Source organism: Typopeltis vanoorti, chromosome 4 (assembly GCF_054136105.1).
Source record: "Typopeltis vanoorti isolate ZY-2024b chromosome 4, IOZ_Tvanoo_1.0, whole genome shotgun sequence".
Lineage (NCBI taxonomy): Eukaryota > Metazoa > Arthropoda > Arachnida > Uropygi > Thelyphonidae > Typopeltis > Typopeltis vanoorti.
Genome location: NC_143552.1, coordinates 33868367 through 33894918, shown reverse-complemented (window position 1 = coordinate 33894918; position 26552 = coordinate 33868367). Strand labels below are relative to the sequence as shown.

The 26552-nt window shown below is 35.9% G+C and overlaps 1 protein-coding gene across 1 annotated transcript in view; it reads right to left on the bottom strand.

Moving 5' to 3' along the window:
- Positions 1-5861: 5861 nt before the first annotated feature.
- The window catches only part of Vang (Strabismus domain-containing protein Vang), an 81197-nt gene continuing 60506 nt past the window's right edge, over positions 5862-26552 (bottom strand). The window contains exon 4 of the mRNA XM_090391069.1: positions 5862-6739. Coding sequence (XP_090247195.1) covers positions 6312-6739 — 428 coding nt within the window. The 3' untranslated portion in view covers positions 5862-6311. The remainder of the gene's footprint in view (positions 6740-26552) is intronic.

Below are 26552 nucleotides of genomic sequence, written 5' to 3'. Positions count from 1 at the left end.
TTAAAATCTAAATACCAATCCAAAACATACTGATTAACAATTTAAACATCTCGTAAGAACAGCAGTCACAAATCAATGTTATAAGTTCACTAATAATTTGTAGTATCAAGTTTCTTAATGATTTTTTAATATTTAATTCCATTTTTTTTAAATACAGATTCTAATTGCATCACCATTTTAATAAATACTAGTCATGTATAGGGTTTTTCAATTTTAACTTACTTTACCTTAAGTTTGCTTTGCGAGTCATTCACATCCATATTTTAACTTGATTTTTAAAGTTTGCTTTCAAATGAATTTTGAAAATTTACATTTTTTGGGATAAAGCAAGTATTTGTCATAAAAGTGTTCACATTTTTCTAAACATTTTGATCACTGACCTCAGTGGTGTTCACTACAGCAAAGACCAACAGTGTATATAATCAAAGAATCAGAGAGAGAGAAAAAAAGGGACTAGCATTCTGCATATATTTAAAGATGTAAAGCTATGTAAAAATTACAATAATAATATTTTTATAAGTATAGTATGAGAGAAGATATAAAGAAACTGAATGAGGCAAAAACAAAGAGCAAAAGAGTCAAGATTGTCTGTCATCACAGTATGACAGGAGAAGAGCTGCAATTGCACTACAACTGCAAATGATTCAGTAAGTAGACCGTGTAGGAGAAATGATGGGTAGTATGTTTATGTATAGAGTAGTTTGATGGCAAAAAAAGATTTCCACTTCCAAGATGGATTGCACTTGAATGGTTTTCATGTCAGGAGAGTGAAAAAAGAGAACGATAGCTTGTTAAAGATGACCTAAGGAATGTGGCTAGGTTTATGAAGAAAGAAAAGTGCATTATTGCAAAGGGAGGGAGATTTGGATGAAAATCGACTCCAGCTATACGCTATCTACAAATAATTGAACGGTCATCCCTGCTATTTGAAGTTATGGAACATTGTACATAAAAACTGGTATACACATAGTGGGAAGCAGCATTTCATCATAGCAGTTGAATACAGGTTCACAACATGAGCTCGGTGACTTAGAGCTCATGTTATGAACCTGTATTCAAAATAGTCACTCAATCAGTGACTTAGAGAGAGATGCCATCGTGGGCTGTCACATTGGTGGCATGTCCATATATGCCCCCTCAATTGGAGCGTACAAAATCAATGGTTGGTGATGTGATAAACAAATGGAGACATTATGGCTTCATTAGAGCAGGAAAACACCCATGATGGCTGCCCAAAATGACTAACAGGGACACGAAGGTGTTAAAATGGGTAGCATGCAAAAACTGGCTATAATCGGTGCTCTGGAACTCATCATGGGCCAGATGGCCCATGATGAGTTCCTGAGCACTAATACTGCATGAGAACAACTCCATTTACTAGAATTCCATGGAAGAGCAGTGGCACACAAGCCGATCATCACAGCAATGAACAAGTCAACTTGTCTGGCCTGGTGCAAAGAGCGTGTGAACTGTACAATTGACCAGTGGAAAACAGTAGTCCTTGATCTGTCACTGAACTCAGTGCTGCTTTGATGGAGGAATGCAGACAAATTCTACCTGATGTCTGCTGCACATTGGTGGAAAGCCTCCCTTCAAAGAGTGAAGGAGGTGATCAAAGCCAAAGGCGGACATAACTGATATTAGGGTTCGCCTGCTGGTATCAATTGTAAATTGCTAGTGTCCAGACAATTATTTGTAGACAGTGTATGTTAGAAATAGTCGTGTTTTAAGTTGATATAAGTCGACCACCAGTAAGCATGGTGGTCGACTTGTATGTACATTAACTGTCAGAAGCTGAGGAGTTCTTAGCACCAATAGATGTTGTGAGACCTAGCTGAAGGCTATTATGCAAACTCAAAGGAATGAGTATGAAAAGTAAACTGACATGGACAGGAGAATAAGCTGACAGAAAAGGGAAAGCAATGTATGGAGATGCTGAATATGAGGGAGGAAGGTAAACAGTGGTCTCCAACAGGGTTCTGTACTTGGGCCATTGTTGTTTATATATTAATAACATTGAGGATGGACTATAGGGTGACATCCGGTTGTTTGTTGATGATGCCAAGTTGGAGCAAACGATAAGTCATAGGAAATAGAGAATTCCAGCAGACTAATTTGAACAACTAATTCTATGAGCAAATATTAATAAGTGTCAGTTTAATGCTTCTAAATATAAAGATATTCATTCTGGAAAAAGGCCTTTAGCAGGCAGAGTATCATATTAATAGCAATTAAGAAATTAACAAACCTTTTGTTTGTAAGAGCTAGATAATTGAGGATGAAAATGGAACAAATATTACTGCTCAAGAAAAAAATACTGAAACATGGTATGATTATTCAAGCAAACTTTTTTTTTTTCATATTGATCCCATACACCAGAGGTTGAGAAACCTATAAGCACATCAGTGCCATATGTGTGATGCAGATAAGGACTGAAATAGAAATTTATTGAAAGAGATGCAGGTTGTAGTTGTTCGAGAATGACTTCATTAGGAAGGCTGTTCCAGAGGACAGAGGTGGACAGAATAAAAGAATGGAAACAGGTTTGAGGTGTTTGCAGCTGTACAATAAAGGGATGCTGGGCAGCTACTGCTCTTGTATTAACAGGTGCAACAGAAAGTGGAAAAATTATAGTTGTTAATGCACTGAAGCAGTAACCATGGAAGTATCTGTAGAATAGACAGTGCTGAAACACTGCACCTGTGAGATAGAGATTGAAGTGAATCTGTACTGCTTGCCTCAAGGTGGCTTCAAGGATTTTTAAGGAAGTTTTAGGTGCACCATCCTAAACATGGGTGGATTTAGGATTTATATATAGTTTAGAGTTGGTCAGGTGTAAAACTATTCAAGTACAATGGGAGCTTTGACCAACAAAACTTGCAGGGAATTGTCCCAATGATAACAGAGAGCAGTGATTATCCTGCTTAGAGAAGTAGAAAGAGTCATCTTCAGACTGAAAACAGGAAAAATAACAGGAACTGACAATATCCCATCAGAACTACTTAAAGGAGGTGGAGAACCTATAGTTCACAAAATTTGCCAGCAGGTGTGGAATACTAATACTGCACATAATTCTTATTTCCATTTCAAAAAAAAAAAGGAAACAGCAAAAAGTGCCATAATTTTATGACAAGTAGCCTCATGAATCATCCAAGCAAAATATTTTTGAACATCTTACTCTCATGTATTGAAGTAAAAATGGAATCATTTTTCAGACTTCCAGGCTAGATTTAGAAAGAACAAAAGCACAATTGACCATATATTTATGCCCCATATCATTGGAGGAAAATACACAGAACATAATAAAGTAATGTGCCATAGTTTTATTGACTTATAGAAAGGCTTTGTTTCTATTTGGCATGATGCCCTTTGAAAAATTCTGCAATATTGAGTAGAGATAGCAAAATAATATGATTGAGTCCCTGTACTCATCTTTTGAAATGATGGCTGAAATCAAGGAGAATTATGGCACTTCCTTTCCGATGGAGTGTTCAGTGAGACAGTGCAAATTATCACTAATGCTATTTAACTGCTTACATGAATATCGTAAATGAAGCCCTGGAGATGTGATATTAGAGTGACGGTAGGAGGAAGAAGAATAAAAATTTAAGTTTTTGCTGATGATAATAACCCACCAGAAAACAAATCATATCTTCAGGAAATCATCAAAAAGTCAGCTTATGCTCTTAAAAAAATATGGCTTAACCATAAGTACACCAAAATCAAAAACAATGACAAATATCTGTACTGACTGAGAAGGAAGTGTTGTGGCAGAAACTGAAAAAAATCCTATCTGAGGATACACCCACAGAAAAAGTTGATCACTTTAAATACCTAGGCAATATCTTTAATAAAGATGGAAGATCAAGACAGGGTATTAGAACAAAAATTGCAAAAGCAACAACAGCAGAAGTCCAAAAACTAAAACTGCTATGGACACAAAATAAGCTTACCATTAAAAACAGATTAAACTTTATTGACACAGTTAATTCACTTCTATATGGAGTGAAACTTGGACCCTAAAAGAAGATGAAAAGAGATTGCCTGCATTTGAAATGAGGTACTATAGATGACTACTAAAGATACCATACACCAAATCTGTGTCACAAATTTTGAAATAAAATAATCAGTTCTTTCATCAGTCTAAGAGATATAACTAAGATTCAAAGGAAATAACTCGTCTAGCTTGATCATATCAGCAGATCTAATGGTCTCCCATTTTATGCAAGTTCTTGAAGGACTTATTCCAGGAACTCGAAAAAGAAGCAGAAATAGAATGAACTGAAGAGACAACATAAAAAAAAAAAATTAGGCAGGTGCTTCACTCACAGAGCTGAAATCAAAGTATCAATCAAGGACTGATTATAAGATTTCTATGAAGAATATTTCCTACGATGTCTACTCAACAGTTCTTTGTGGACTATGGGAAAAAGAATAAGTAGTCAAAATTTAAGGCCATGTTGCTAAGGTGGTTAAAGTAATGGCATTGGATAAAATTATTCTCCCAAAGTGTTGATAAAGCATGTTGGATACATGCTTTATCAACACTTTGGGAGAATAATCATGTGCAGATATGAGTTTTGACAGTTGAAAAGATATAAAAATTGGTGACATGATGATAATGGCCTATAGAAATGCACACAGGGAGGAAGATCGAGGGAATGTGGACTCTTGAGGAATAAGGATATTAGAGAAACAGAAGGATCCAAGGAGATATGATAGAAACATACAAGTTAGCATGAGGAATTTATGGTATGTGCATTCAAAAAAATAAATTGATAAGTGAATTCATCAATTCATTCTGGTACTTCCTACACAACAGAACTCAAAATGAAACTCCTTTCCCACCCAAAAAAAATTTATATATATATCGTGCCAGCCTAGTTGGCTGAGTGGTTATCTTATCCACTCTCCAGGAAACAGGTCGTGGATTCAAATCCCACCGCAGGAATTGATGTTTGCAAGACCACTGCCATATTTAATTCAACTTTTTCAAGCCTGAAGTGGCTTGAAAAAGTTCCATGTTTTGTCTCTAGAGCAAAGTTTCCAGACTATGTAAAAAATACAAAAAAAAATTATAAAAATTAATTTTAAAAAAATGGAATAAAAAATACTTAGCTCACTCACAGTACTAATGTACTAAAGACTTACAACTGTTCATAAGTGGGAACAACAAAAAATAAACACACCAAAAAGTACTAAAGGCATAAGATGCGTGACTGCAATACCATTCATGATAGTAAAAGTGCTGCTACTTTTAGTAGTGTTTTTCTATCATCAACAGTAGGAGTGAGTCCAAGAAAAGCAGCATACTTTGCTGTGAATACCAATAAAGCTCTTACTATATAAAGAGATGCAGTTACTCTGGTATCTGTTTAATCCAGCAGATACCAGAAAAATAATTTTTATAAGCCAATAAGAGGCTACTTAAATAATTCAAAAAACTACTAATATTAGCAGTTTTGTGAATTAATAATAGTAATGCTGTTAGCATAATATTATGCTAATGGCATTATTAGATTAAAATTATTTTCTACAAAAATCCTGATGATGAAGGTAAAATATAGATCATTGCTAGTATCCAATGTGCAGTTTTCACAAATATCAAGATATGAAATACTGGACCCAAACAAGAATATTTTAATATTCCATATATGTTAATAATTAATTTTTTTTAAAAAAGCTTTTTTTAATTAAAATTAGAGCTTTTTTTAATTAAAATTAGAGCTTTTTTTAAAAGCATTATACCACATCCACTGTTACAATATGAAGCCATTTGGAAAATTGTAATTTATCTACAGAAACTATACAAAGTATGGAAACCAGTAAAGATAAGTAATACCCACTATATTTTGTTTCAAACTGCAAACAATTACAAAAATAGCCCTAGTCTAAGTTCTGAATATTACTATATGAACCATGCTTGATACAAATTATTGACAGTTGTAATAAACACGCATTTCAATTTCCAGTGCCTGACTACACATCTATTAGAATTTTAGCGGTTGTACCAAACAAGTTGCAGTGATTACAATTGCTGTAAAATTTCACTAAAGCATACTGGATACAAAATGCAACAGCAGCACAAGTCAAATATGGTCCATGCATATACAAATAAAATATACAAATGTTTTAACACCATTAGTGAAACAACACTAACTACAAGCAACATGCACAGAGCCTTGAGTTTTTGTATAGGTAGCACTGTTCTTTATAAAAAAGTAGTTTCTTTATAATCCTGAACCCAGTATCAAAAGGCTAGAGGTTAAAATAAAAAAATTGCATTACATGAAGCCCAAAATGAATGTTTATTATACTGAGGTCTCAGAGTTCAACCTTAGCACAAATTTGTTGCTCTTTGGATCAATTACTTCTTCTGTGATGCTAAAATGTGGCAGTCGATAAACAGTGGCAAGAAGTGAAATATCATTTTGGCGAAGCATGAATATACAACCTGGTTCAAGAGGCCGAGACAAGAGAGTATCACAAACCAAAGCCCAAGTCTGGACAGGTTTGTTTTCCCTGTCATTTTGCAGTACAGGACTGGGCATGAGATACTTCTCCAGAAAAGCCTTTGGACTCATGTCATGACTGAGACAAAGGGCCAGGTGGTCCAAAATAGATTGCATTGTGTGCCATGGTTGTTGCCTTGTGATGCGCAAGTACTTTTGTAAGGCTCTTGCCATGGACGGGAAAATGGCTTGAGCTGCTTCAGCAGGATCCATGGGAATGGCTGGACCTAAAGTATAAAAAAGAAGGAAGAACAAATTATAGTTATGGAAAGTATATATAAGAGTTTTTTAACAATAATAATAAAAATGTAACAGTTATATACTAGAAAACTGAATATTAAAATAAATGCATCACTCGCACAAACAATACACCACATAAAACATTGTTAAATATGTACTCAATTAATATATATTATCAATTAACAAGTACAAAATCAGAAAACCTAGGTCTAATTTCAAGAAAGGGGTGTAGGTGAGCATGTGTGTGTGTGTAGGCAGCATAAACTGGCAAAATTGTATATCGAACATAAAAATGCCATTTTTGTTTTTAATTTTACATATTTTCTTAAATTTTGGGGTGGCAAAACAGTGCATGCCTAGGAGCAGCAGATACCCTCATGATGGTCTGACATACGCACTAATGCAAGCATAAGGAAAGAGGGAGAAGTTTATAGCTTAGCACACAATTTTTATTTCACTTCAAGCCTCAAAAATAAGCAAGACCATAAAACTTAGAGGAAAGGAGCTTTGATATGATGGGAAGTCCTTCCCATCATATCTAATGCTAGGAATAAAGCAATAGAGAAACATGCCAGAGTACTGTTATTGGTATATGAAGTCTCTGCCTTTGTACACTACAATATCATCTGTTTTGCAGATGATATTCTAAGTTTTAAAAGAGGTAAACCGTGAGTAGACATAACTATACATAAAAATATAACGGAAAAACTCACGTAGAAAAATTATTTAATGGTATAATTTTCGCCCGTGTGTCACAGGCATCTTCAGTACAATTAGGCACAAAAATTAAACATTAACTGACAATTCCAAAAAGCGCCACCTAAGTAGCTGGTGTAAGATAACTAAAAAGGTCAATAACTTTCCTAAAAAAAAAAAAAAAAAAAAAAAAAAAAAATTAATACAATAAAAAGTTAGGAAAGATTAGCTGATTTGTAAAGTACTATCTCCCATAAAGGGGACAGACGTAAGCCGTCGGATCTGTTTAAGTTAGGAGAATGAAGTAGAGTTTCACATGCTTCTTTATAAAGGCGTTCCATGAGAAACTGACTTTTGTGAAGAACTCTTGTCTTTTTCCAATGAACTCTGTGTCTAGTGAAGATGGCATGTTCTGCAAGTCCAGACTTTTCAGGTTTAAAGTATTCAATATAAGATTGGTGTTCTTCTAGCCGAATGGAGGCAGATCTTCCCGTTTGTCCGAAATAACATAATCCACAAGAGCACGGAATCTGGTAGACACCTGGATGATTAAGATGTGGAAGCTTGTCCTTTGGAGAAGCGAGAAAGGTGGAGATTTTTCTAAAAGGTCGAAAGGCAACAAAAATATTCAGTGGTTTTAAAATTTTTGCTATACGTTCACTGATGACTTGTATATAAGGGATGGTAATGCGCGTTATTTCCTCTGTGTTTGAAGAGGGAGACATATTAAATCTACTCAAAGTTCTTTTAATGAAGCAATTCTTATAGCCATTAGATAGAAAGGAAGAAGTTATATATCGTATTTCTTTCTGTAAAAGATCGTCTGTAGAACAAAAGGAGTGGGCCCGATGAACCAGTGTTTTAATAGTTCCTGCCTTTTGACTGGGATGGTGATGAGATTCCGCATGGATATAATGGCCTGTATGAGTCTTCTTTCTATAAACTGAGAAATGTAGGTTACCATCTGGTTGGCGAAGAATTAGAAGATCTAAAAAGGCTAACTGCTTATTTGATTCTACTTCTAGGGTAAACTTGATCCTAGGATGAAATGCGTTTAACTTATTGAGAAATTGTTGAAGTTCATCAGAAGAGCCATTCCATACAGCAAAAATGTCATCGACATATCTGAACCAATGAGTAGGTCTGGGAGAAATATTGTCAAAGATACGTTGTTCAAAATGTTCCATAAAGAAATTGGAGATAGCAGGAGAGAGAGGATTACCCATTGCTGTTCCTTCAATTTGTTGATATAACTTATTTTTAAAAGAAAAATAACCAGAATTTATTACAAAATCAAATAAGTTTACAATGTCTGAAGGAAATTCCTGTTGTAGTAATTCAATACTTTCCGAAAGAGGCACATTTGTAAATAAAGAAACAACATCTAAACTGATCATGATATCAGAAACGTCCAAATGAAGATCTGAAATTTTATTTTTAAAATCCAAAGTATTTTTTATATAAGTATCAGTTCTTCTAGTTGAAGAGGAGAGTAAATTAGATAAAAATTTTGAGATTTTGTAAGCTGAATATTTAAAGTATTGATAAAGAAGGCCAAATGCATTAACAGATTGATATTCCTTAAACGATGTTGTGAAACTCTACTTCATTCTCCTAACTTAAACAGATCCGACGGCTTACGTCTGTCCCCTTTATGGGAGATAGTACTTTACAAATCAGCTAATCTTTCCTAACTTTTTATTGTATTAATTTTTTTTTTTTTTTTTTTTTTTTTTTTTAGGAAAGTTATTGACCTTTTTAGTTATCTTACACCAGCTACTTAGGTGGCGCTTTTTGGAATTGTCAGTTAATGTTTAATTTTTGTGCCTAATTGTACTGAAGATGCCTGTGACACACGGGCGAAAATTATACCATTAAATAATTTTTCTACGTGAGTTTTTCCGTTATATTTTTATGTATAGTTATGTCTACTCACGGTTTACCTCTTTTAAAACTTATTGCTAGACTTCACGGAGAGTCTATTTCCAGACAATCTGCTAGATACGGTAAAGTATTGATAAAGAAGGCCAAATGCATTAACAGATTGATATTCCTTAAACGATGTAAGATGGCCCAGGTTATTCCAACCTGTTGTAAAATAAAAGAAGTTTTTAGGTCCCCAAAAGCTCATCGGATCTACTTCAAAGCTAGTAAGTCTCTTTTAAATATTCAGCTACACGAAGCTAAAAAATCTCTTGCCATCTTAAATAGAGAAATTATGGATATAAAAATTGCTCTGGAATCTATTTTAACTGTTGAAACTTTTACTACTATAATGCGCATATCTTCGAGTTCTTACTTAAAGGTTTTCAATGATTCTCGTGACAAGCTGAAACGCAAATTTGAATCACTAGTCAGCTTACCTAGATCCAGTAATAATACTATTGATATAGATAAAGTAGTCATAAATGTTTCCGGACGTCCACTAACAGACTGTGAACGTTTTGTTTTATCAAAAGGATATGATTTCGCTGTTACGCCGAATAAGGTGCCTATTATGGATTTTTTTCATAACATAGACAGGGGTATTCGATCCTTATCCCAAAAAACAGCCAACAGATTACGTTTTGAATGTGCACAAATTCTTTTTCATGCCAAGCCTCCTCGTCCTAATCTTTCTTACTCTGAATTTAAAGCATTGAAATCACTGAAGAATAACAATAATTTAATAATTACGAAAGCTGATAAGGGGAAGGCTGTAGTGATTCAAGATAGGAAGGAATATGAGAGAAAAATGTCTCTTTTACTTCGCGACTATTCAACTTATAGGCCTCTTACATCGGATCCTACCCGGAGTCAATTGAAGAGACTTAATTCTCTTATAGATAATGTATCTACATGGAATGAAGATCAAAAGAAAAAACTTAAAACCTTCTTCGGTCGTCCACCTAGATTGTATGGTCTTCCAAAAGTTCATAAACCAGGCATTCCGTTAAGACCAGTCGTAGATTGTATAGGTTGCCCAACTTACAAAATCTCAAAATTTTTATCTAATTTACTCTCCTCTTCAACTAGAAGAACTGATACTTATATAAAAAATACTTTGGATTTTAAAAATAAAATTTCAGATCTTCATTTGGACGTTTCTGATATCATGATCAGTTTAGATGTTGTTTCTTTATTTACAAATGTGCCTCTTTCGGAAAGTATTGAATTACTACAACAGGAATTTCCTTCAGACATTGTAAACTTATTTGATTTTGTAATAAATTCTGGTTATTTTTCTTTTAAAAATAAGTTATATCAACAAATTGAAGGAACAGCAATGGGTAATCCTCTCTCTCCTGCTATCTCCAATTTCTTTATGGAACATTTTGAACAACGTATCTTTGACAATATTTCTCCCAGACCTACTCATTGGTTCAGATATGTCGATGACATTTTTGCTGTATGGAATGGCTCTTCTGATGAACTTCAACAATTTCTCAATAAGTTAAACGCATTTCATCCTAGGATCAAGTTTACCCTAGAAGTAGAATCAAATAAGCAGTTAGCCTTTTTAGATCTTCTAATTCTTCGCCAACCAGATGGTAACCTACATTTCTCAGTTTATAGAAAGAAGACTCATACAGGCCATTATATCCATGCGGAATCTCATCACCATCCCAGTCAAAAGGCAGGAACTATTAAAACACTGGTTCATCGGGCCCACTCCTTTTGTTCTACAGACGATCTTTTACAGAAAGAAATACGATATATAACTTCTTCCTTTCTATCTAATGGCTATAAGAATTGCTTCATTAAAAGAACTTTGAGTAGATTTAATATGTCTCCCTCTTCAAACACAGAGGAAATAACGCGCATTACCATCCCTTATATACAAGGCATCAGTGAACGTATAGCAAAAATTTTAAAACCACTGAATATTTTTGTTGCCTTTCGACCTTTTAGAAAAATCTCCACCTTTCTCGCTTCTCCAAAGGACAAGCTTCCACATCTTAATCATCCAGGTGTCTACCAGATTCCGTGCTCTTGTGGATTATGTTATTTCGGACAAACGGGAAGATCTGCCTCCATTCGGCTAGAAGAACACCAATCTTATATTGAATACTTTAAACCTGAAAAGTCTGGACTTGCAGAACATGCCATCTTCACTAGACACAGAGTTCATTGGAAAAAGACAAGAGTTCTTCACAAAAGTCAGTTTCTCATGGAACGCCTTTATAAAGAAGCATGTGAAACTCTACTTCATTCTCCTAACTTAAACAGATCCGACGGCTTACGTCTGTCCCCTTTATGAGAGATAGTACTTTACAAATCAGCTAATCTTTCCTAACTTTTTATTGTATTAATTTTTTTTTTTTTTTTTTTTTTTTTTTTTTAGGAAAGTTATTGACCTTTTTAGTTATCTTACACCAGCTACTTAGGTGGCGCTTTTTGGAATTGTCAGTTAATGTTTAATTTTTGTGCCTAATTGTACTGAAGATGCCTGTGACACACGGGCGAAAATTATACCATTAAATAATTTTTCTACGTGAGTTTTTCCGTTATATTTTTATGTATAGATGATATTCTAGTGTACAAAACCATCTAGATAATCTGTGTAAAAATGCAGCATTAATTGAAATTGAAACTTATTTGTGCCTATGGTCTCCCAGAAGAAATGAAAGAATTTAAGTCATTAGAGCAGGCAGCTAGTAAAAAGAAAATGTGGTCTTTGTTGAAGATCTAAACAGCAGAATAGGAAATGAATACAACTATACTTAGAGAAGTTTTGGGAAACTTTGGAGCAAAGGGCAAGGCTAATAATAATGGAAAGTACCTGCTGGATTTTGACTCAGAATATGGGCTAGTCATTACTAACACCATGTTCGAACATAAAGATGTATATCAGCTCATGTGGAGAGAGCAGACACAAGAAATAACAAAAGCTTCAGTAACTAACTATCTTATTGTTAACAGTAATATCTTCATGCTGGTTCAGAATACAAGCATATACAGAGAATATGAAATTGGAAGTGATTATCACTCGGTTTTAAGTAGGATGAAAATGAATATCATATTAAAAGAGTATGTAAAAAAAAAAGAAAAGTTTTAAAAGGAATTAGAGTTGAAATAAGTAAAAAAAAAAGTTTGAAAACAAAAACCAAGCCTTGGAGTCTCAGTGGCAAACTATGAAAAACACACTGGTTTATTCAGCTAGGGATGCATGTGGTGAAGTTGTTTGCTAGGATAGAAAAATAAGAACACTATGATGGACACAAGAAGTTAAAAAAAGCAGGGCTGGAAAAGATGAAAATATTACCAACAAATAAGGCAGATGCCCTAAAAGAATACAGAGAAAAACATAGCTAAAATAAATCATGGGAAGACTGGTAAAAATATAGAAGATAAATATCAAGAAGATGGGAAATGTTCTGGAGGCTACTGAAAAAGCATAGAAATAAAGGTAAGAATACTGTACTGGAATCAGATAAAGGTGACACAGAAAACTGAAGATAATTGAGATGTTCAGAGTAATTACTTTGAAATACTGTTAAATGAAACAAACAGTGACAGAACTAGAACAGCAGTAGAAAATATTCAAGAGGAATATTTGCAAACAGGAGTGCATATCAGTACTCATCTTACATACCTCTTCTTCAACTCATTCACTGTCAGGATACTCAACTCATTCACCACTCTCCAAGCAAAAAAATCTAGTCAACACATTCTTACTAATCACACTCTTACGCAACTTCCACTGAACCAATTCTCTCTATCAAATACTGACATTCTTTCGTGTGAATCGTACCAACCCCTATAATAACTTACGTGTCTCTCCTGTCCCCTCTTTTCCACCTATCAACTAAACTTTGCAACCCACACACCTTCGAACACTCTTCATATGAAGCATTCCACAGACTGTCACCAGCTTCGTCACTAATCTCTAAATCCTCTCCACCATATCTTGATCCCAAGAAACTTAGGTGATCATAACTGTGCACAGTAGTTAAGATGTGACCTAATCATAGCCTTATAAGGAGGGATGTACATCATTACAACCAATTCCCATGTCTCTTCGATTTCCAACAATCCAATAACATTGATGCAATAAATGGTATGGAATCTTTATTTGATCCAAAGTGCATAATTTTACATTATCCTTCACCTATAATGCCAATTTATTTAAATTGGCATTGATGTAGATATCCTGCAGAATATCTACATCATCTTAATCAACTATTGCCCTCACCACTTTTACATCATCATCAAGCAACTGAATATCCACCCTCAAACCATTCTTTATATCATTAATATACGAATTAAAGCTCTAGGACAGAGAGCCACTGATGCATTCCACTAGTCCCTCGTTCTTCTAGATTCACTCCACCCTATATTACTCTCTGATGTCGATTTGTCATTTTTTTTTTTTTTTTTTTTGCTATGTAGCAAGTAAGAGGAAGAATGAGTAATCGATGCTGAAGGTGGAAAGGTGACAGCAACTGCAGGATCGCAGGCTGGATGATACATTCTTGCAAAGTGATCACTCAACTATTTCTTTCTGTTTCTGTCACCTTCCTACCTTCAGTGTTGATTAGTCATCCTTCCCTAATCATTCTTCTTCTTACTTGCTACATAGCAAAAAAAACTCTTTTGAATTTATTCTATCCTGTTTAGTTAATTTTCTCAAAATCTGATTTGGCCTTTCCTTATCATACTAGTCGTTACTTGCATGCACTTTGTACTGCTCTGGAGTATGATAATGATCACCTTTTTCTAAAAAAAAAGGTGATCATTATCTTCTTTTTTTTTTTTCAGTGCCTGATTTATATCTCTAATCATCCACTCAACTCTCCACTTGATTTATCATCCTGGCCACAGGGTTGGAGGCTCTCCCTATGCACTACTGACATTCTATATGCTACCATCATTATGGGAATTCAGGGATAGCAGAAGATTGAACCGGAATATGCCTTTACAAAAGCTATTACAAAAGACTATGTCTGAAGAGGCAGCCAAAGCAATGAAATGCTTCCTTAATCTCAACTTAGTATGGATGAATTAATTTATTCAAAATTCTGGATATAGTTTCAAGATCAAATCTGAATAAGTATCCATGCTATTTCTATCTAGCTTTAGAAGACGCTGTTAGAACATTACTTTTTCTTATCACAATTTGAACAGTTGACTGTAGTGCCTTATTTCTGACAAGCGCTTGGTAATTCATTGATGCTAATAAATATAAGTTTATATTATAAAATATGATATTTGAATTTGAGGAATTTTGTACAGTGCAGTATGTGTGAAATGTAGTCATCAAGAAAATTAAAGGATATGTAGAAAGAAACTGAAACTGGAGAGAGAGTGTACTAAATATTTCAAAAATGAGTGCCCATTAGGTGAAATGCAACAAACGTTAGTAGAATGGACAGTACTGATGGCTGGATGGAAAATGGTTTTATTAATGTCGAAAGTGCAGCCATGAAATAGAAGAGAGCAAAATGGACATTAATAAAGAATTATCATACTTGAATGTTATCCTTCACAGGACAAAGCACGAAATTTAAAAATTACAGAAGCGGCAAGAGGCAATTAGCAGGGCTGAAAAGAGAAAGAAGCAGGTAGTCCAAAGTAATAATAAAAACCAAATGAACAAACAAGAAAAACATATTGAGGAGAAAATTATATACGGGATAAGTACTCAATGATCAGGGGAGTACTTAATGAAAGTGTGACAAAATCGTATTTCCCTGAGAAAAAATTCTTGATATTAGTCACACCATTAAGATGCAAAAAGGAAAGTTGAAGGAAATGATTATCTTGGTTAGCACATATGATTTGAGAGGAGAGAAGTATTCTCTGATGGAGGATGTAAAGGGAGTTGTTAGAAGAGAAAAAACTGAAGAGCGAGAAGATGAAGATTGTAAGTCTCCTACTACACTATGACAGAGGAGAACTAAGGAGGAGGGTGTTGCTTGCTAATGAGTCTATATGTAGGTTGTGCAGAAGGAATTATGTAGGATTTGTTCACCTGTGGTCTGTGTTTGATGGAAAGAAGGATTTGCATGTAGGATCTAAATGACTTTGATATTAGATATCTAGAAAGCTTTGTCGCTGAGCATGTTAAGTGCAAATTCAGGAAAACTTAAGAAAGCAGGGTGGAAGCAGGTGAGTTTGTGTGAATCCACACATTAGGCAAGTGAGTATGATTATGACCAAGTGGGAAATCTAGTTTCTGAAGCAAAAATATTGAATAGCATAATCAATTCAGGAAGCAAAGATGGGTGGCAGACTAAAGGGATGCTGCAGTTTCTATATACTAATACCAGAAGTATTAGAAACAAGAGGAAGGAGTTTTTGACATTGATTAGTGCAACCTTACCAAAAGTCATAGGCATTAGTGAGACTTGGCTAACAGCAGATGATGTAGTTACAGAGATAGAACATGAAGGGTTTAGTATAGGGAAGATAGGATAGGGGGAAAGGGATACTGGTGATGACAGTGGATAAATTGCAGCCAAAAAGAATAGGAGATAGGCAGGAGGGTAGCTGTTAATTTGAAGCAGTCTGGTGTAAGATTAAGGTCAGTGAGACAAAATATACAGTTGGTTGTTGCTATGGGCCAAGAAGTTCCACGGATGATCTGGAAGACATGCATTGGCAAATTAATACAATGAGTACAGATCGACTGATTATTATAGGGGACTTCAACAACTATGGAGATATAGACTGGAAGGAAGAAAGATCACATGGCAGGAAGGAAAGAAATTTATATACCTACTTAAAGATATTTACTTGAGGCAGCATGGATGGGGGGGGGGGGGGGGGGCTAGAGCAGCGCTTCCCAAACTGTGGGCCGCGGCCCCCTTGGGGGCCGTAGGTTTTGTTGAGGGAGGAAATAATGAAAACAAATTTAAAATATTTTAAGACTAAGTAATTTTTTTTATTTTAAAAGAAACATATTTAACTTTTATTATTTCTTTTTTGTTATTTTTTATATTTTAATATCAAGAACTGTTGATATTGACTTTATATAGATATCAAAACTCGTTTTATATTATCACTATCACCCGAGCTAGTTTTCTGTTACCAATAAAAGTTTTGCATATACTTCACACATGAAAAAAAGCTTAAACAAGTTCATGTGGGGAGATAGCAACTCGCTTGCAGTGGTAAACAACATGCCCTCCCGTAACAGCCACTATACTGCGGAGGCAATAAAAACAAGTACTTTTATTATGCCAGTGAATAAGGTATGAGCAGTCTGTGTAATATATTTCTCAACAAATAGTGCAATTAGAGACAACTGAGATAAAAACACACCAAACACATGTCCCCTCATACAGCAACTATGCTGTATAGACTGAAACAAAACCATATGTTGCATGGGCAAACACAGTATCTAACTAAAAACTATTGTTACTAATTAGATGTATATGAGTTCGATTTCCCAAGGCAGCAATAAAATTCAACCGAACATGTTAAAATTCGTAAAAGTGTTAAAACTAAGTAATATATATACACATAATGAATGTTATGGCAGTTTCACATATGGAATTCAGTTGAAGAGAGTTAGCATTTCAACTCAATTGTCAGCTATGCTTTTATCTTTCGGTTGCGCAATCTTTTGTTAATACCGCACCAATCATATGCACGTTTTAATAACCTGCCTTTGCTGTCTGTTTCGCGTTAGGCTGAATTACCTTAAAGGGAGAAAAGTCACAAAAGAGAAAAATGTTCCTGGTCCGGGGATTCCCTTATTCAGGTAATATTCACTAATTTCATGTTATCAGTCTATGGTGTGCCAGTATCGGTAAGTGGTGATATTATTTGATATATTCTACGTTAAAAAAATTAACCCTGAGATGGATAAGTGGCTGATAAAAAAAAAAAAAAAAAAATCCCACGAACAATCAGAAGCAGAAACATACTCAAAAAAAAAAAAAAAGGATAGTATTTCATATTTTACCAGAACAGCCTGCATCGTCTTCAGAACCAAACGGTAAGAGGCAAAAAATGTAATATAAGCATTTGATTTTTGCAATATTCGCTGTGTATGTTTTGTATTGAATATCAATACAATAAATATTATAATAATATCTCTCTATTACGATTTTGTTTCGAGGGGGGCTGTGAAATATTTTAATTTTTGCAAAGGGGACCCTGACATCCAGAAGTTTGGGAAGCACTGGGCTAGAGGGTGTGAGAGCAGTGGACTGGTCATTCATAACCAAGTTGACCACATTGCTGACTCTGATTGGTGAAAGTGACCATGCAGTCTTGACTTGAGAGATTGTACAATATGAGGAATATTCTGTCAAGAAGGGATATATGTGTAATCAACATCAGCAGGTGGTGATGATGACAAGCTTAGGAAGAAGCTTAAATCTGTGCCACGACATAAAACACACTGCAGGGTAAAGATGTTAGTAAGGCATGGGAGATAGTTAAGGGTCATCCATCTAGAGGAAGTAATATTAAATTGTATACCTAAGGTAAGGAGGGTTAATCAGGTAGGAATTAGATGGATGAATAATATTATTAAGCAAGAGCTGAAGAAGGAGAAAATCCTGTGGAGGGTATATAAAGAGAAAGGTGAGTAGCATGGAAAGGAAGAAAAATCAGATCAGGAGAATAACCTAGCTAAGCAACCCAAAGGAAATCCCAAAGAGTTGTTCTTTCATTATGTAGCAAGTTAGAGGAAGAATGACTATTATTATGTGACACCACCAGGGAGTCCAAGGACTCGTTGCAGGAGAGCAATCTACGCTACATCGCTAAATACATCTCAGTTCTGAAGACTGATTTGTCTGTACATGGGATGAAAAATATCGAGGTTGCAAGGAGGAAACCTTGCAACCTCCATATGAGATTGGATAACTCACCTTCAATTGAAAAACCCGAACTGGAATTTTTACCTTCAGCTTTGCATAGAATCCAGCTTCATTTCTTTACGAATGCTCGCTGCCCGACATCACAGACTTCACCCCTACACAAAACTGCCCGCCAACTTCCAAACCACCCAACAGGAAAACGATACGACAAGAGACCAAGAGAATGCCCCGTGTTCTGTTCCAGGCTCAATCCCCTTTTATACTCCTATAGAGCGTTCTCTTTTTCAGCCCCTTTTTGCACATGATCCTTACTAATTTCACCCTTTGGCTTATCCTTCGTTTCTAAGATGCTGATATACTCTGATTCATGGAATACATGGTTACGTGATTTTCCGAATAAGCTATACCCGCCAGCATTACGCTGTACGCGTGTAGCTTTAGGCCTTCCAGGAATTAATACTTAACAGCTTTATGATAACTCACAATGGACTTTACATAGCTTAAGTAAGGCTTAAATTTAATTCACATTATCCCTCTTTTTTAAAGACATACAAAATGAAATCTTAAATTAATCACAATAGCTTAAATAAAGAATATACATTTTTACATAAAGTGAGGAAGTTTCACTTTTAATTACAACTGAAGTGTGGGTATTTCTCTATGTTTGCCATTTTTATATGTTAGACCCTAAATGAATGATTTCTATCCAAGATTTCTATCCTATTGTTGCAAACAACTTCAGTTCCTCCATGGCTGAATCAATGTTTTCTTCAGCACCTGCTAATGGAATTTTATGGGTTTGGTTGTTCTTGTTTTTAATCCTATTCCTCCAATAATATTTATATAATCAAATCTAATCTGCCCCCCCCCCCCTGCCAAAAGCAGCTTGACTATTTTTTTTAAACTTTCTTACATACTATTTCAATTAAGGGGATATTAAATCCCACATTGTTTTAAAACCGAATAAGAAACTCAGAGATTGGAATCAGAGAGTTTCATGCCGAATATAATAAACTATAAAAATATCGGCGAATACCAGCGTGAGCTATGCAAGTAGTTCTAGTACGTAGTACAATACCGGGCAACTCGTTGCAAAGGTGAGTAGAGTTCTGATCGCTATTCTTTGGTATTTTCCATAATGTAAAAACACACTTCCTAGGAAATGTATGCTGTTATTTACATTATGGTAGGAGGTCACTACCCAGACCGGTTTCAGCCTTTTTTTGAGGCTTCATCAGTGAGTAGCTAGACCAAATTAATACCAAAATATTTTCTTTTTAATATAATAATCATTTTCATTTTTCTCAAAACTAAATGGTAATCATCTCCTGTTTCAAATCCTTATACACTCTTCTGTTATGAATGACACTGAAGAAATCATTTAACAATATAGTCAATAAGTCTTTCTCTCTCGCACAAGGAGAGAAGAGGCACAAGAAATAAGAAAAGACTTAGTGAATATATTATTGTTAAGAGATATCACCATTATGAATCAGTAATGACAAGTCCATGTTCTGAACAGAAATCTGACAGGTACTGACTGTAATAATGGTAAGTACATGCTGGATTTAGCATTGTGTTCTTTTCTCCAAGTTTGTCCAAACATTTTTATATGTCTGTTATTAATTTCTAACTCTGCTGTATGAATTAATTTCCAACAAGGACCAACTTTTCATTTACGTCAACTGCCTTCTATAAAGACTTGAGAATTTCTTCAATTTTTCTGCTCCACATTAAACTGCACATAATGGAGGTGAACAGAACAGAGGAGAGAAGAATCTCATTGCAGGAGACCCACTCTATCCATTAACACAATACCTATTGTGCATCTCCTTAAACCTATTCACTGTTGGGGCACTCACAACCACCTCAGGCAACCCATTCACCACTCTCCAAGTAAAAAGCCTAGTCCACACACCCTTACTAACCACACTCTTAGACAACTTCCAAGTGTAACCCCTTGTTTTCTCCCTATTCCCGATGTATTGAAAAATTTCTTCTGTGTCAATCTCATAGAATCCCTTTAGTAAATTTAAGTTCCTATCATATCCACTCTCCTCCACCTGTCAGTTAAACTCTGCAATCCAAACACCATCACAATTTATCCTCATAGGGAGCATTACACAAATCTGTCATCAGCTTAGTCACTCGTCTTTGAATCTTCTCCATTGCTTCCCAATCCCCAAGAAATGCAGGTGACTAAATCTGCGTAAGGTAGTCAATATGTGGCCGAATCATACATAGCCTTATAAAGAGGAATAATAATCTCCCTATCTTTACTTGTCAATGTGTTCTTCAGCATCTAAGTAATCCTCTGAGCTAGTCTGCCAACTCTATTCTGTCAACCCTTGCAATATGCGTCCTCGCATATTTCAATGATTAATTGATTGATCTCATCCATCCCTTTAGGATGGGTAGAGTTCCCTAATGAGGGGTTCCCGACGAAATTAATGCAGCCGGTTCGTCACTCCTTGCTACATCCCAGTGTTCATGACTGTAATCCGTATGTGTTCACGAGATCAGTTTGCCTACTTCCAGGATGAAAAACTCCAGATAAACCTGCAGAAAAAACCCTGCTGTCCACACTCAAGACGAGCTAACTTGGCTATGGCTGAAGAAGATCCTTAAGCTCCTCACGTCATTGACAGGAATCAAACTTAGGACACTCCTTTCCCAGGCATATGGTTGCGAAGGGCAAAGTCACTAGGCTTACAGCACGGACCATATTGCAATATGCGAGGACATTTTCAAATCTCTATCCACCATCAACTCTAAATCCATAGCTTCATCAATTTCATGTAAACTAGTACCATCGATATGATACGAAGTGTATAATCTTTTCATCCTGAAGTACATTACTTTACATTTTACAACACTGAATTGACTACTGTCCTTTGCCCACACTGCCAATTTTAGAAATCTACATCACGTTGATCAACTATTGCCCTCCCTAGTTTTGCATTATTGGCAAACAACTGAATATTCCACTTCAAATCTTCTGCTATATCATTAATGTACAAATTAAAGAGTAGCAGTCCTAGTACAGAGCTCTGGGACACTCCACTAGTCTCTTATTTGCTTTGCTTCCACCCCACTATACACCATCCTCTGATGTCTATCAGCCACTCTTTATTCATGCCACCAACTTCATGTCCATCCCTATTTGCTCCAACTTATGTACTTAAATTAAACAACTTCATCAGAGGCACTGCCAGTTCACCTGCACACTTGTAACACATGAACTGACAGGCCCACTGCTGTATTCACATTGATATTTTTCAATACACCGAGTATCTCCAAGTTCATCTAGCTAAATGCTCACATTAGTCTCTGTTACCTCAGTAACTGCAAAGTCACTACCTGGATGATATATCCTTGCAAAGTGATCACATAATAACTGAACTATTTCTTCTGCTTCTGTCACTTTCCTACCATCAGCAGTGAGTAAAGGTATCTTTCCATAATCATTCTTTCTCTTACTTGCTACTTAGAAAAAGCTCTTTTAGATTTACTTTGGCATGCTTAGCTAATTTTCTCTCAAAATCTGATTTAGCCTTCCTTACCATACTAGTTACCCTTTTTGCTTTCATACACTAATGACATTTATTAATAATAAATTAATTTATGATAGTTTTTCTTATAATAATAATAATAATAATAAACATTTATGTGATAGTGAATTATTCAGCTTTTATGAAAAGTTGTATATTTCATATTATACTGGATATTGTAGTTTTGACGAATTCATACAGATAAATGTGCAGGGAGTTTAATGGGAGAGATTTTGTTCAGTACGGTGTGTGTGAAATGCATCTGTTAAAAAAAAAAATAAAAAAAAAAGTGATTTAGTTCTGTGGAAGAAAAATGATACCTAGTAGGCAAATATGTTGGGAAGAAATCAACTGATACCATATGAGGAACAAATAGCCAAAGCCAACCACCTTAATAAGATGTAGGACCTTGTTTTGCTGCAATGACTGGAACAATCCTATAGGGCATAGCAATAAATGGAAATTTTTGGACCATTCTTCCTGTAGGCATGTAACGAGGTCTTGGTATGTTGTGGGGCAGATGTCCTTTAACCTCATCCGATGCTCCACAGAGCCCTAATCTCAAGAATGATTTTCAACAGTCTTGAGATTAGGGCTCTGTGGAGACCACTCAAGTGTGGTTACATTCACATCCATAAGCCATGCAGTTAGAGCAGCAACCTTATGACATAGTGCATTGTTATGCTGAAAGAGACAATGGTCAGTTCCATAGAAATGCCACTTTGTGGCATTTCTATGGAACTGGCCATTGGCTGGAACTTCCTACTTCCACAAAGTAGGAAACAGTGCATTGTCCAGAACATTCAAATACCCCTCAGGGTTCAATATTCATGGCACTACAAATAGAGATCAGAGGCCAAATCAGGAAAAACAGGACCATACCATCATGCTGCAACCTCCAAATTCATAGTTGTGGTTACACACTCTAGTAAGAGACATTCACAGGACATTCCCCATCTGCTCAGTAGAGGGTGTAGCATAGGGTGATTCATCGCTCCATAACACAGCTTCCATGTACCACTGAAGTAGGAAACAGTGCATTGTCCAGAACATTCAAATACCCCTCAGGGTTCAATATTCATGGCACTACAAATAGAGATCAGAGGCCAAACCAGGAAAAACAGGACCATACCATCATGCTGCAACCTCCAAATTCATAGTTGTGGTTACACACTCTAGTAAGAGACATTCACAGGACATTCCCCATCTGCTCAGTAGAGGGTGTAGCATAGGGTGATTCATCGCTCCATAACACAGCTTCCATGTACCACTGAAGACTATGTTACATGTTGGTTTGGGTAATACAGGGATGCAATATGCAAGCCCTGTATTAAGAGGATTTCTTTCCCAACCAAGAAAATCCATGTTGTGAGCCTCGGTTCTGAATGTTTTTGTGCAGATTCGTGTTTCAATTGAGGAGCATTCAATGTGTCAGAAGACAAATGGCAGTTTTTACATATTATCCTTTGTAGCACCCTACGATCATATTAGGTGAGTATGGTAGGTCGTCCACTGCAGGTAGCACTTGCAGTTGAATCCTTGTGCTTCCATCTCAGTATAGTATCAGTAATTGCTGACTTGGGATGGCTTATTTGTCAATAATTTGCATAACAGATAGTCCTGCAATGTGGAATCTTATCACAACTATTTCACTCAAACACAGTTGCAGTAACTTAGGAACATCATAATCCTTCAATTTATACCAGCTAAAAACATGTGACTAGTTACATGGCGTGATGCACCGTGCCTGAAGGGATGTCCGCTGAGTTCTTTCCAAGCAGTGTATGTTAGAAGTGTTTTGAAAGTTGGCAGCAATTGTGTGTGTGGCGTGAATAAAAGCCAAGATAACAGAATGGTAATTTTGACAATAGGTAGGAAACTGCAAGCGCAGCAAGCAGTGTATGTTAGAAGTGTTTTGAAAGTTGGCAGCAATTGTGTGTGGCGTGAATAAAATGCAAGATAACAGAATGGTAATTTTGACAATAGGTAGGAAACTGCAAGCGCAGCAAGATTGTTGATGAAAATGCAGTGGTGAAAAAAACATCATGAAAGAAATAGTGTGGTTATGTGGAGTCATTTACAGGACAAAGCATAAGCTTGAACAATTGCATAAAAATCAGGCAGGTGGTAAAGCTAAAAGAAAGGAAGAAGTACAAACTAAGAAAGAAATATATAACAAAGAGAGAAGGAAAATGAGAAGAAAGTTTTTCATAATGATTCTCTAATAAGGAATGTTTAACAAATCATGTCTAAATCTTTTGTCCCTGGAGTAAAAATGATATTAGCGAGGCAAAGTGAACTAAATAACTGTTTCAGCAGATAAAAACTTGAAATGTATGACGAGAGAAATATAGAGGTATATGAACTGGAAGTACTTAGGTCATTGCAGCATCTTCGTGTGAATATGGCCATGAAATCAGATGTGATATTGGTTAATGTTATTGCAAGAATGGGGAAAAGAGATTGGCATCGCCTCTGACTAAGTCAACTGTTTAACTGAAGTCTAAGCTCACAAGGAAGTGGAAGGTAGGCAAACAGTTCTATGTTCAATTGTATAAAGAAGGCTCCAAGGCAAAAGTAGCAAATTAATAGACCAACCAATATCTCAGGAGTGGTGGTAAAGGTATTAAAGACATTGGTCAAAGACAAAATTCACAAATGGGTGAACAAGAACGTAATACTCTGAAATGCAACATGGCTTTCTGAAGGACAGATCCTAGTAGTACTCACTTAATGAAGAGCAATATCTGAGTTGATTCAAGGGAATCATCACTAATGATAATACTGCCAGTTTTGTAATGGCATTTGAACAGGATACCATATAGAATTCTGTTACATATGCTATAATAAATGGGGATGTACACAGCTCGTAATATGGATACTAGGGTGGCTGATGAATGGATACCAGAGTGATATATGGGAAAGCAGAATCCATGAGAAGGTAGGTAAATGGTCATGTGTCGCAAGGCTCCAAACTAGGACTGTTGCTATTTAATTTGTACATTAAGGACACAGGAAATGATTTGGATGAAAATATTCAGATGTTTGCTGATATTGAAAATCTGGCTAGTTTAATAATTATTTGAGGTGACGTAGAGATCATGAGGAAATAAAAAAAAAACATTTATATATTACTCTTATTTTTTTTCTTCTTGAAAATGTCTTAGGCAACATGTAATAGAGAGAACAAGAGGTTCAAGAGTTTGGGATTTGGTTATAGCATCAGAAGAGTTGATAATAACTGAGATGACATCTCTCCCACCAGTTGGAGAGAGTGACCATATGGTTTTGACTTGAAAAATGAATAGACATGCAGGAGTATCAAAGAGATGGGAACGTATGTGGAATTATAAGGCAGGTGATTATAACATTCTAAGACGTCAACTTGGGGAAGTTTCATGGAGGGAGAAATTGGAAGGCCGGGATATCATTAGTGAGTGGGAAATTATGACAAAATATTTGTTAGCAGCAATGGTAAGTTGTATACCACGAGTGAACAAGAGGACACAATTTGGGGTAAAGTGGATGACAAACAATATTAAACAGGAATTGCATGCGAAAAAGAGGCTGTGGAAGAGATATAAGGAGACAGGTGAAGAGAAGATGCATGAAGAGTATAAGACACAGGCCAGAAGAGTGACTAGTATGGTAAGGAAGACGAAACTGGAATATGAGAGGAGATTAGTCCTAAGATTAAAAGAAAATCATAGAGAATTTTTTAGCTATGTGGCCAGTAGGAGGAGAAATGACTGTGGAAGAATGATATTGTGGGATAAAAATGGGAATAGAGTGACTGATGCAGACAACATAGTGGAATTGTTAAATGAACACTTTAGAGTATTTCATCCTGGAGGAGTCAGTTTTAATGCTACAGGGATTGGGCAGGTTCAAGGGTTAGAGGTACAGGAGGAGAGTGTGTTTCAAATACTGAGTACTGTGGATAACAGTAAAGCTATGGGACTGGATGATATTTCACCACGGGTTTTGAGAGAATATGCTAGGGAACTGACAGTGCCTTTGACCTGGCTTTTCAATGAAAGTCTGGCTGCGGGAAAGGTGCCCATGGAATGGAAGGAAGGTAAGATAGTGCCATTGCATAAGAGTGATAGCAGACTGGAAGTGTCTAATTATAGGCCAGTTTGTGTGTAACAGTAGTTAGTAAGATCTTGGAGAAAGTAGTGAAGGATGGGCATATGAAGGTAATGTTATCTGTAAGAGTCAACATGGATTTGTGAGGGGGCATTCTTGTTTTAGCAATATGCTAGTCTTTTATGATAAAGTTATAAGAGCATTAGATGAGAGAAAGGCATATATACTGCCATTTTCTTAGACTTAGCGAAGGCATTTGGCAGGGTGCCACATGATAAGCTGATATTTAAGTTGCAGCACATGGGTCTGGATGTCAGATTGGTCAACTGGATTCAGGATTGGCTGTCTGATAGGTATCATATAGTTGTGTATGGTGGAGCAGTTTCAAGGAAGTAGAGGGTTACAAGTGGGGTCCCACTGGGCTCAGTACTGGGACCTATATTGTTTAACCTTTATATCAATGACATTGTCAGTGGATTGCAAGGGGATATTCAGTTGTTTGCAGATGATGCAAAGCTATGAAGGATTATTAGTAATATTGCAGATGTGACAGCCCTGCAAGAGGATTTAAAGCTAGATAGATGGGCAAATGAATGGAGTGTCAGTTTAATGCAGCAAAATGTAAGGTCTTGAGGTTTGGGAAACATCGATGGGACATGCATACTCTATGGGAGGAGTTATACTGGAGGAAGTATGGGAGACAAGAG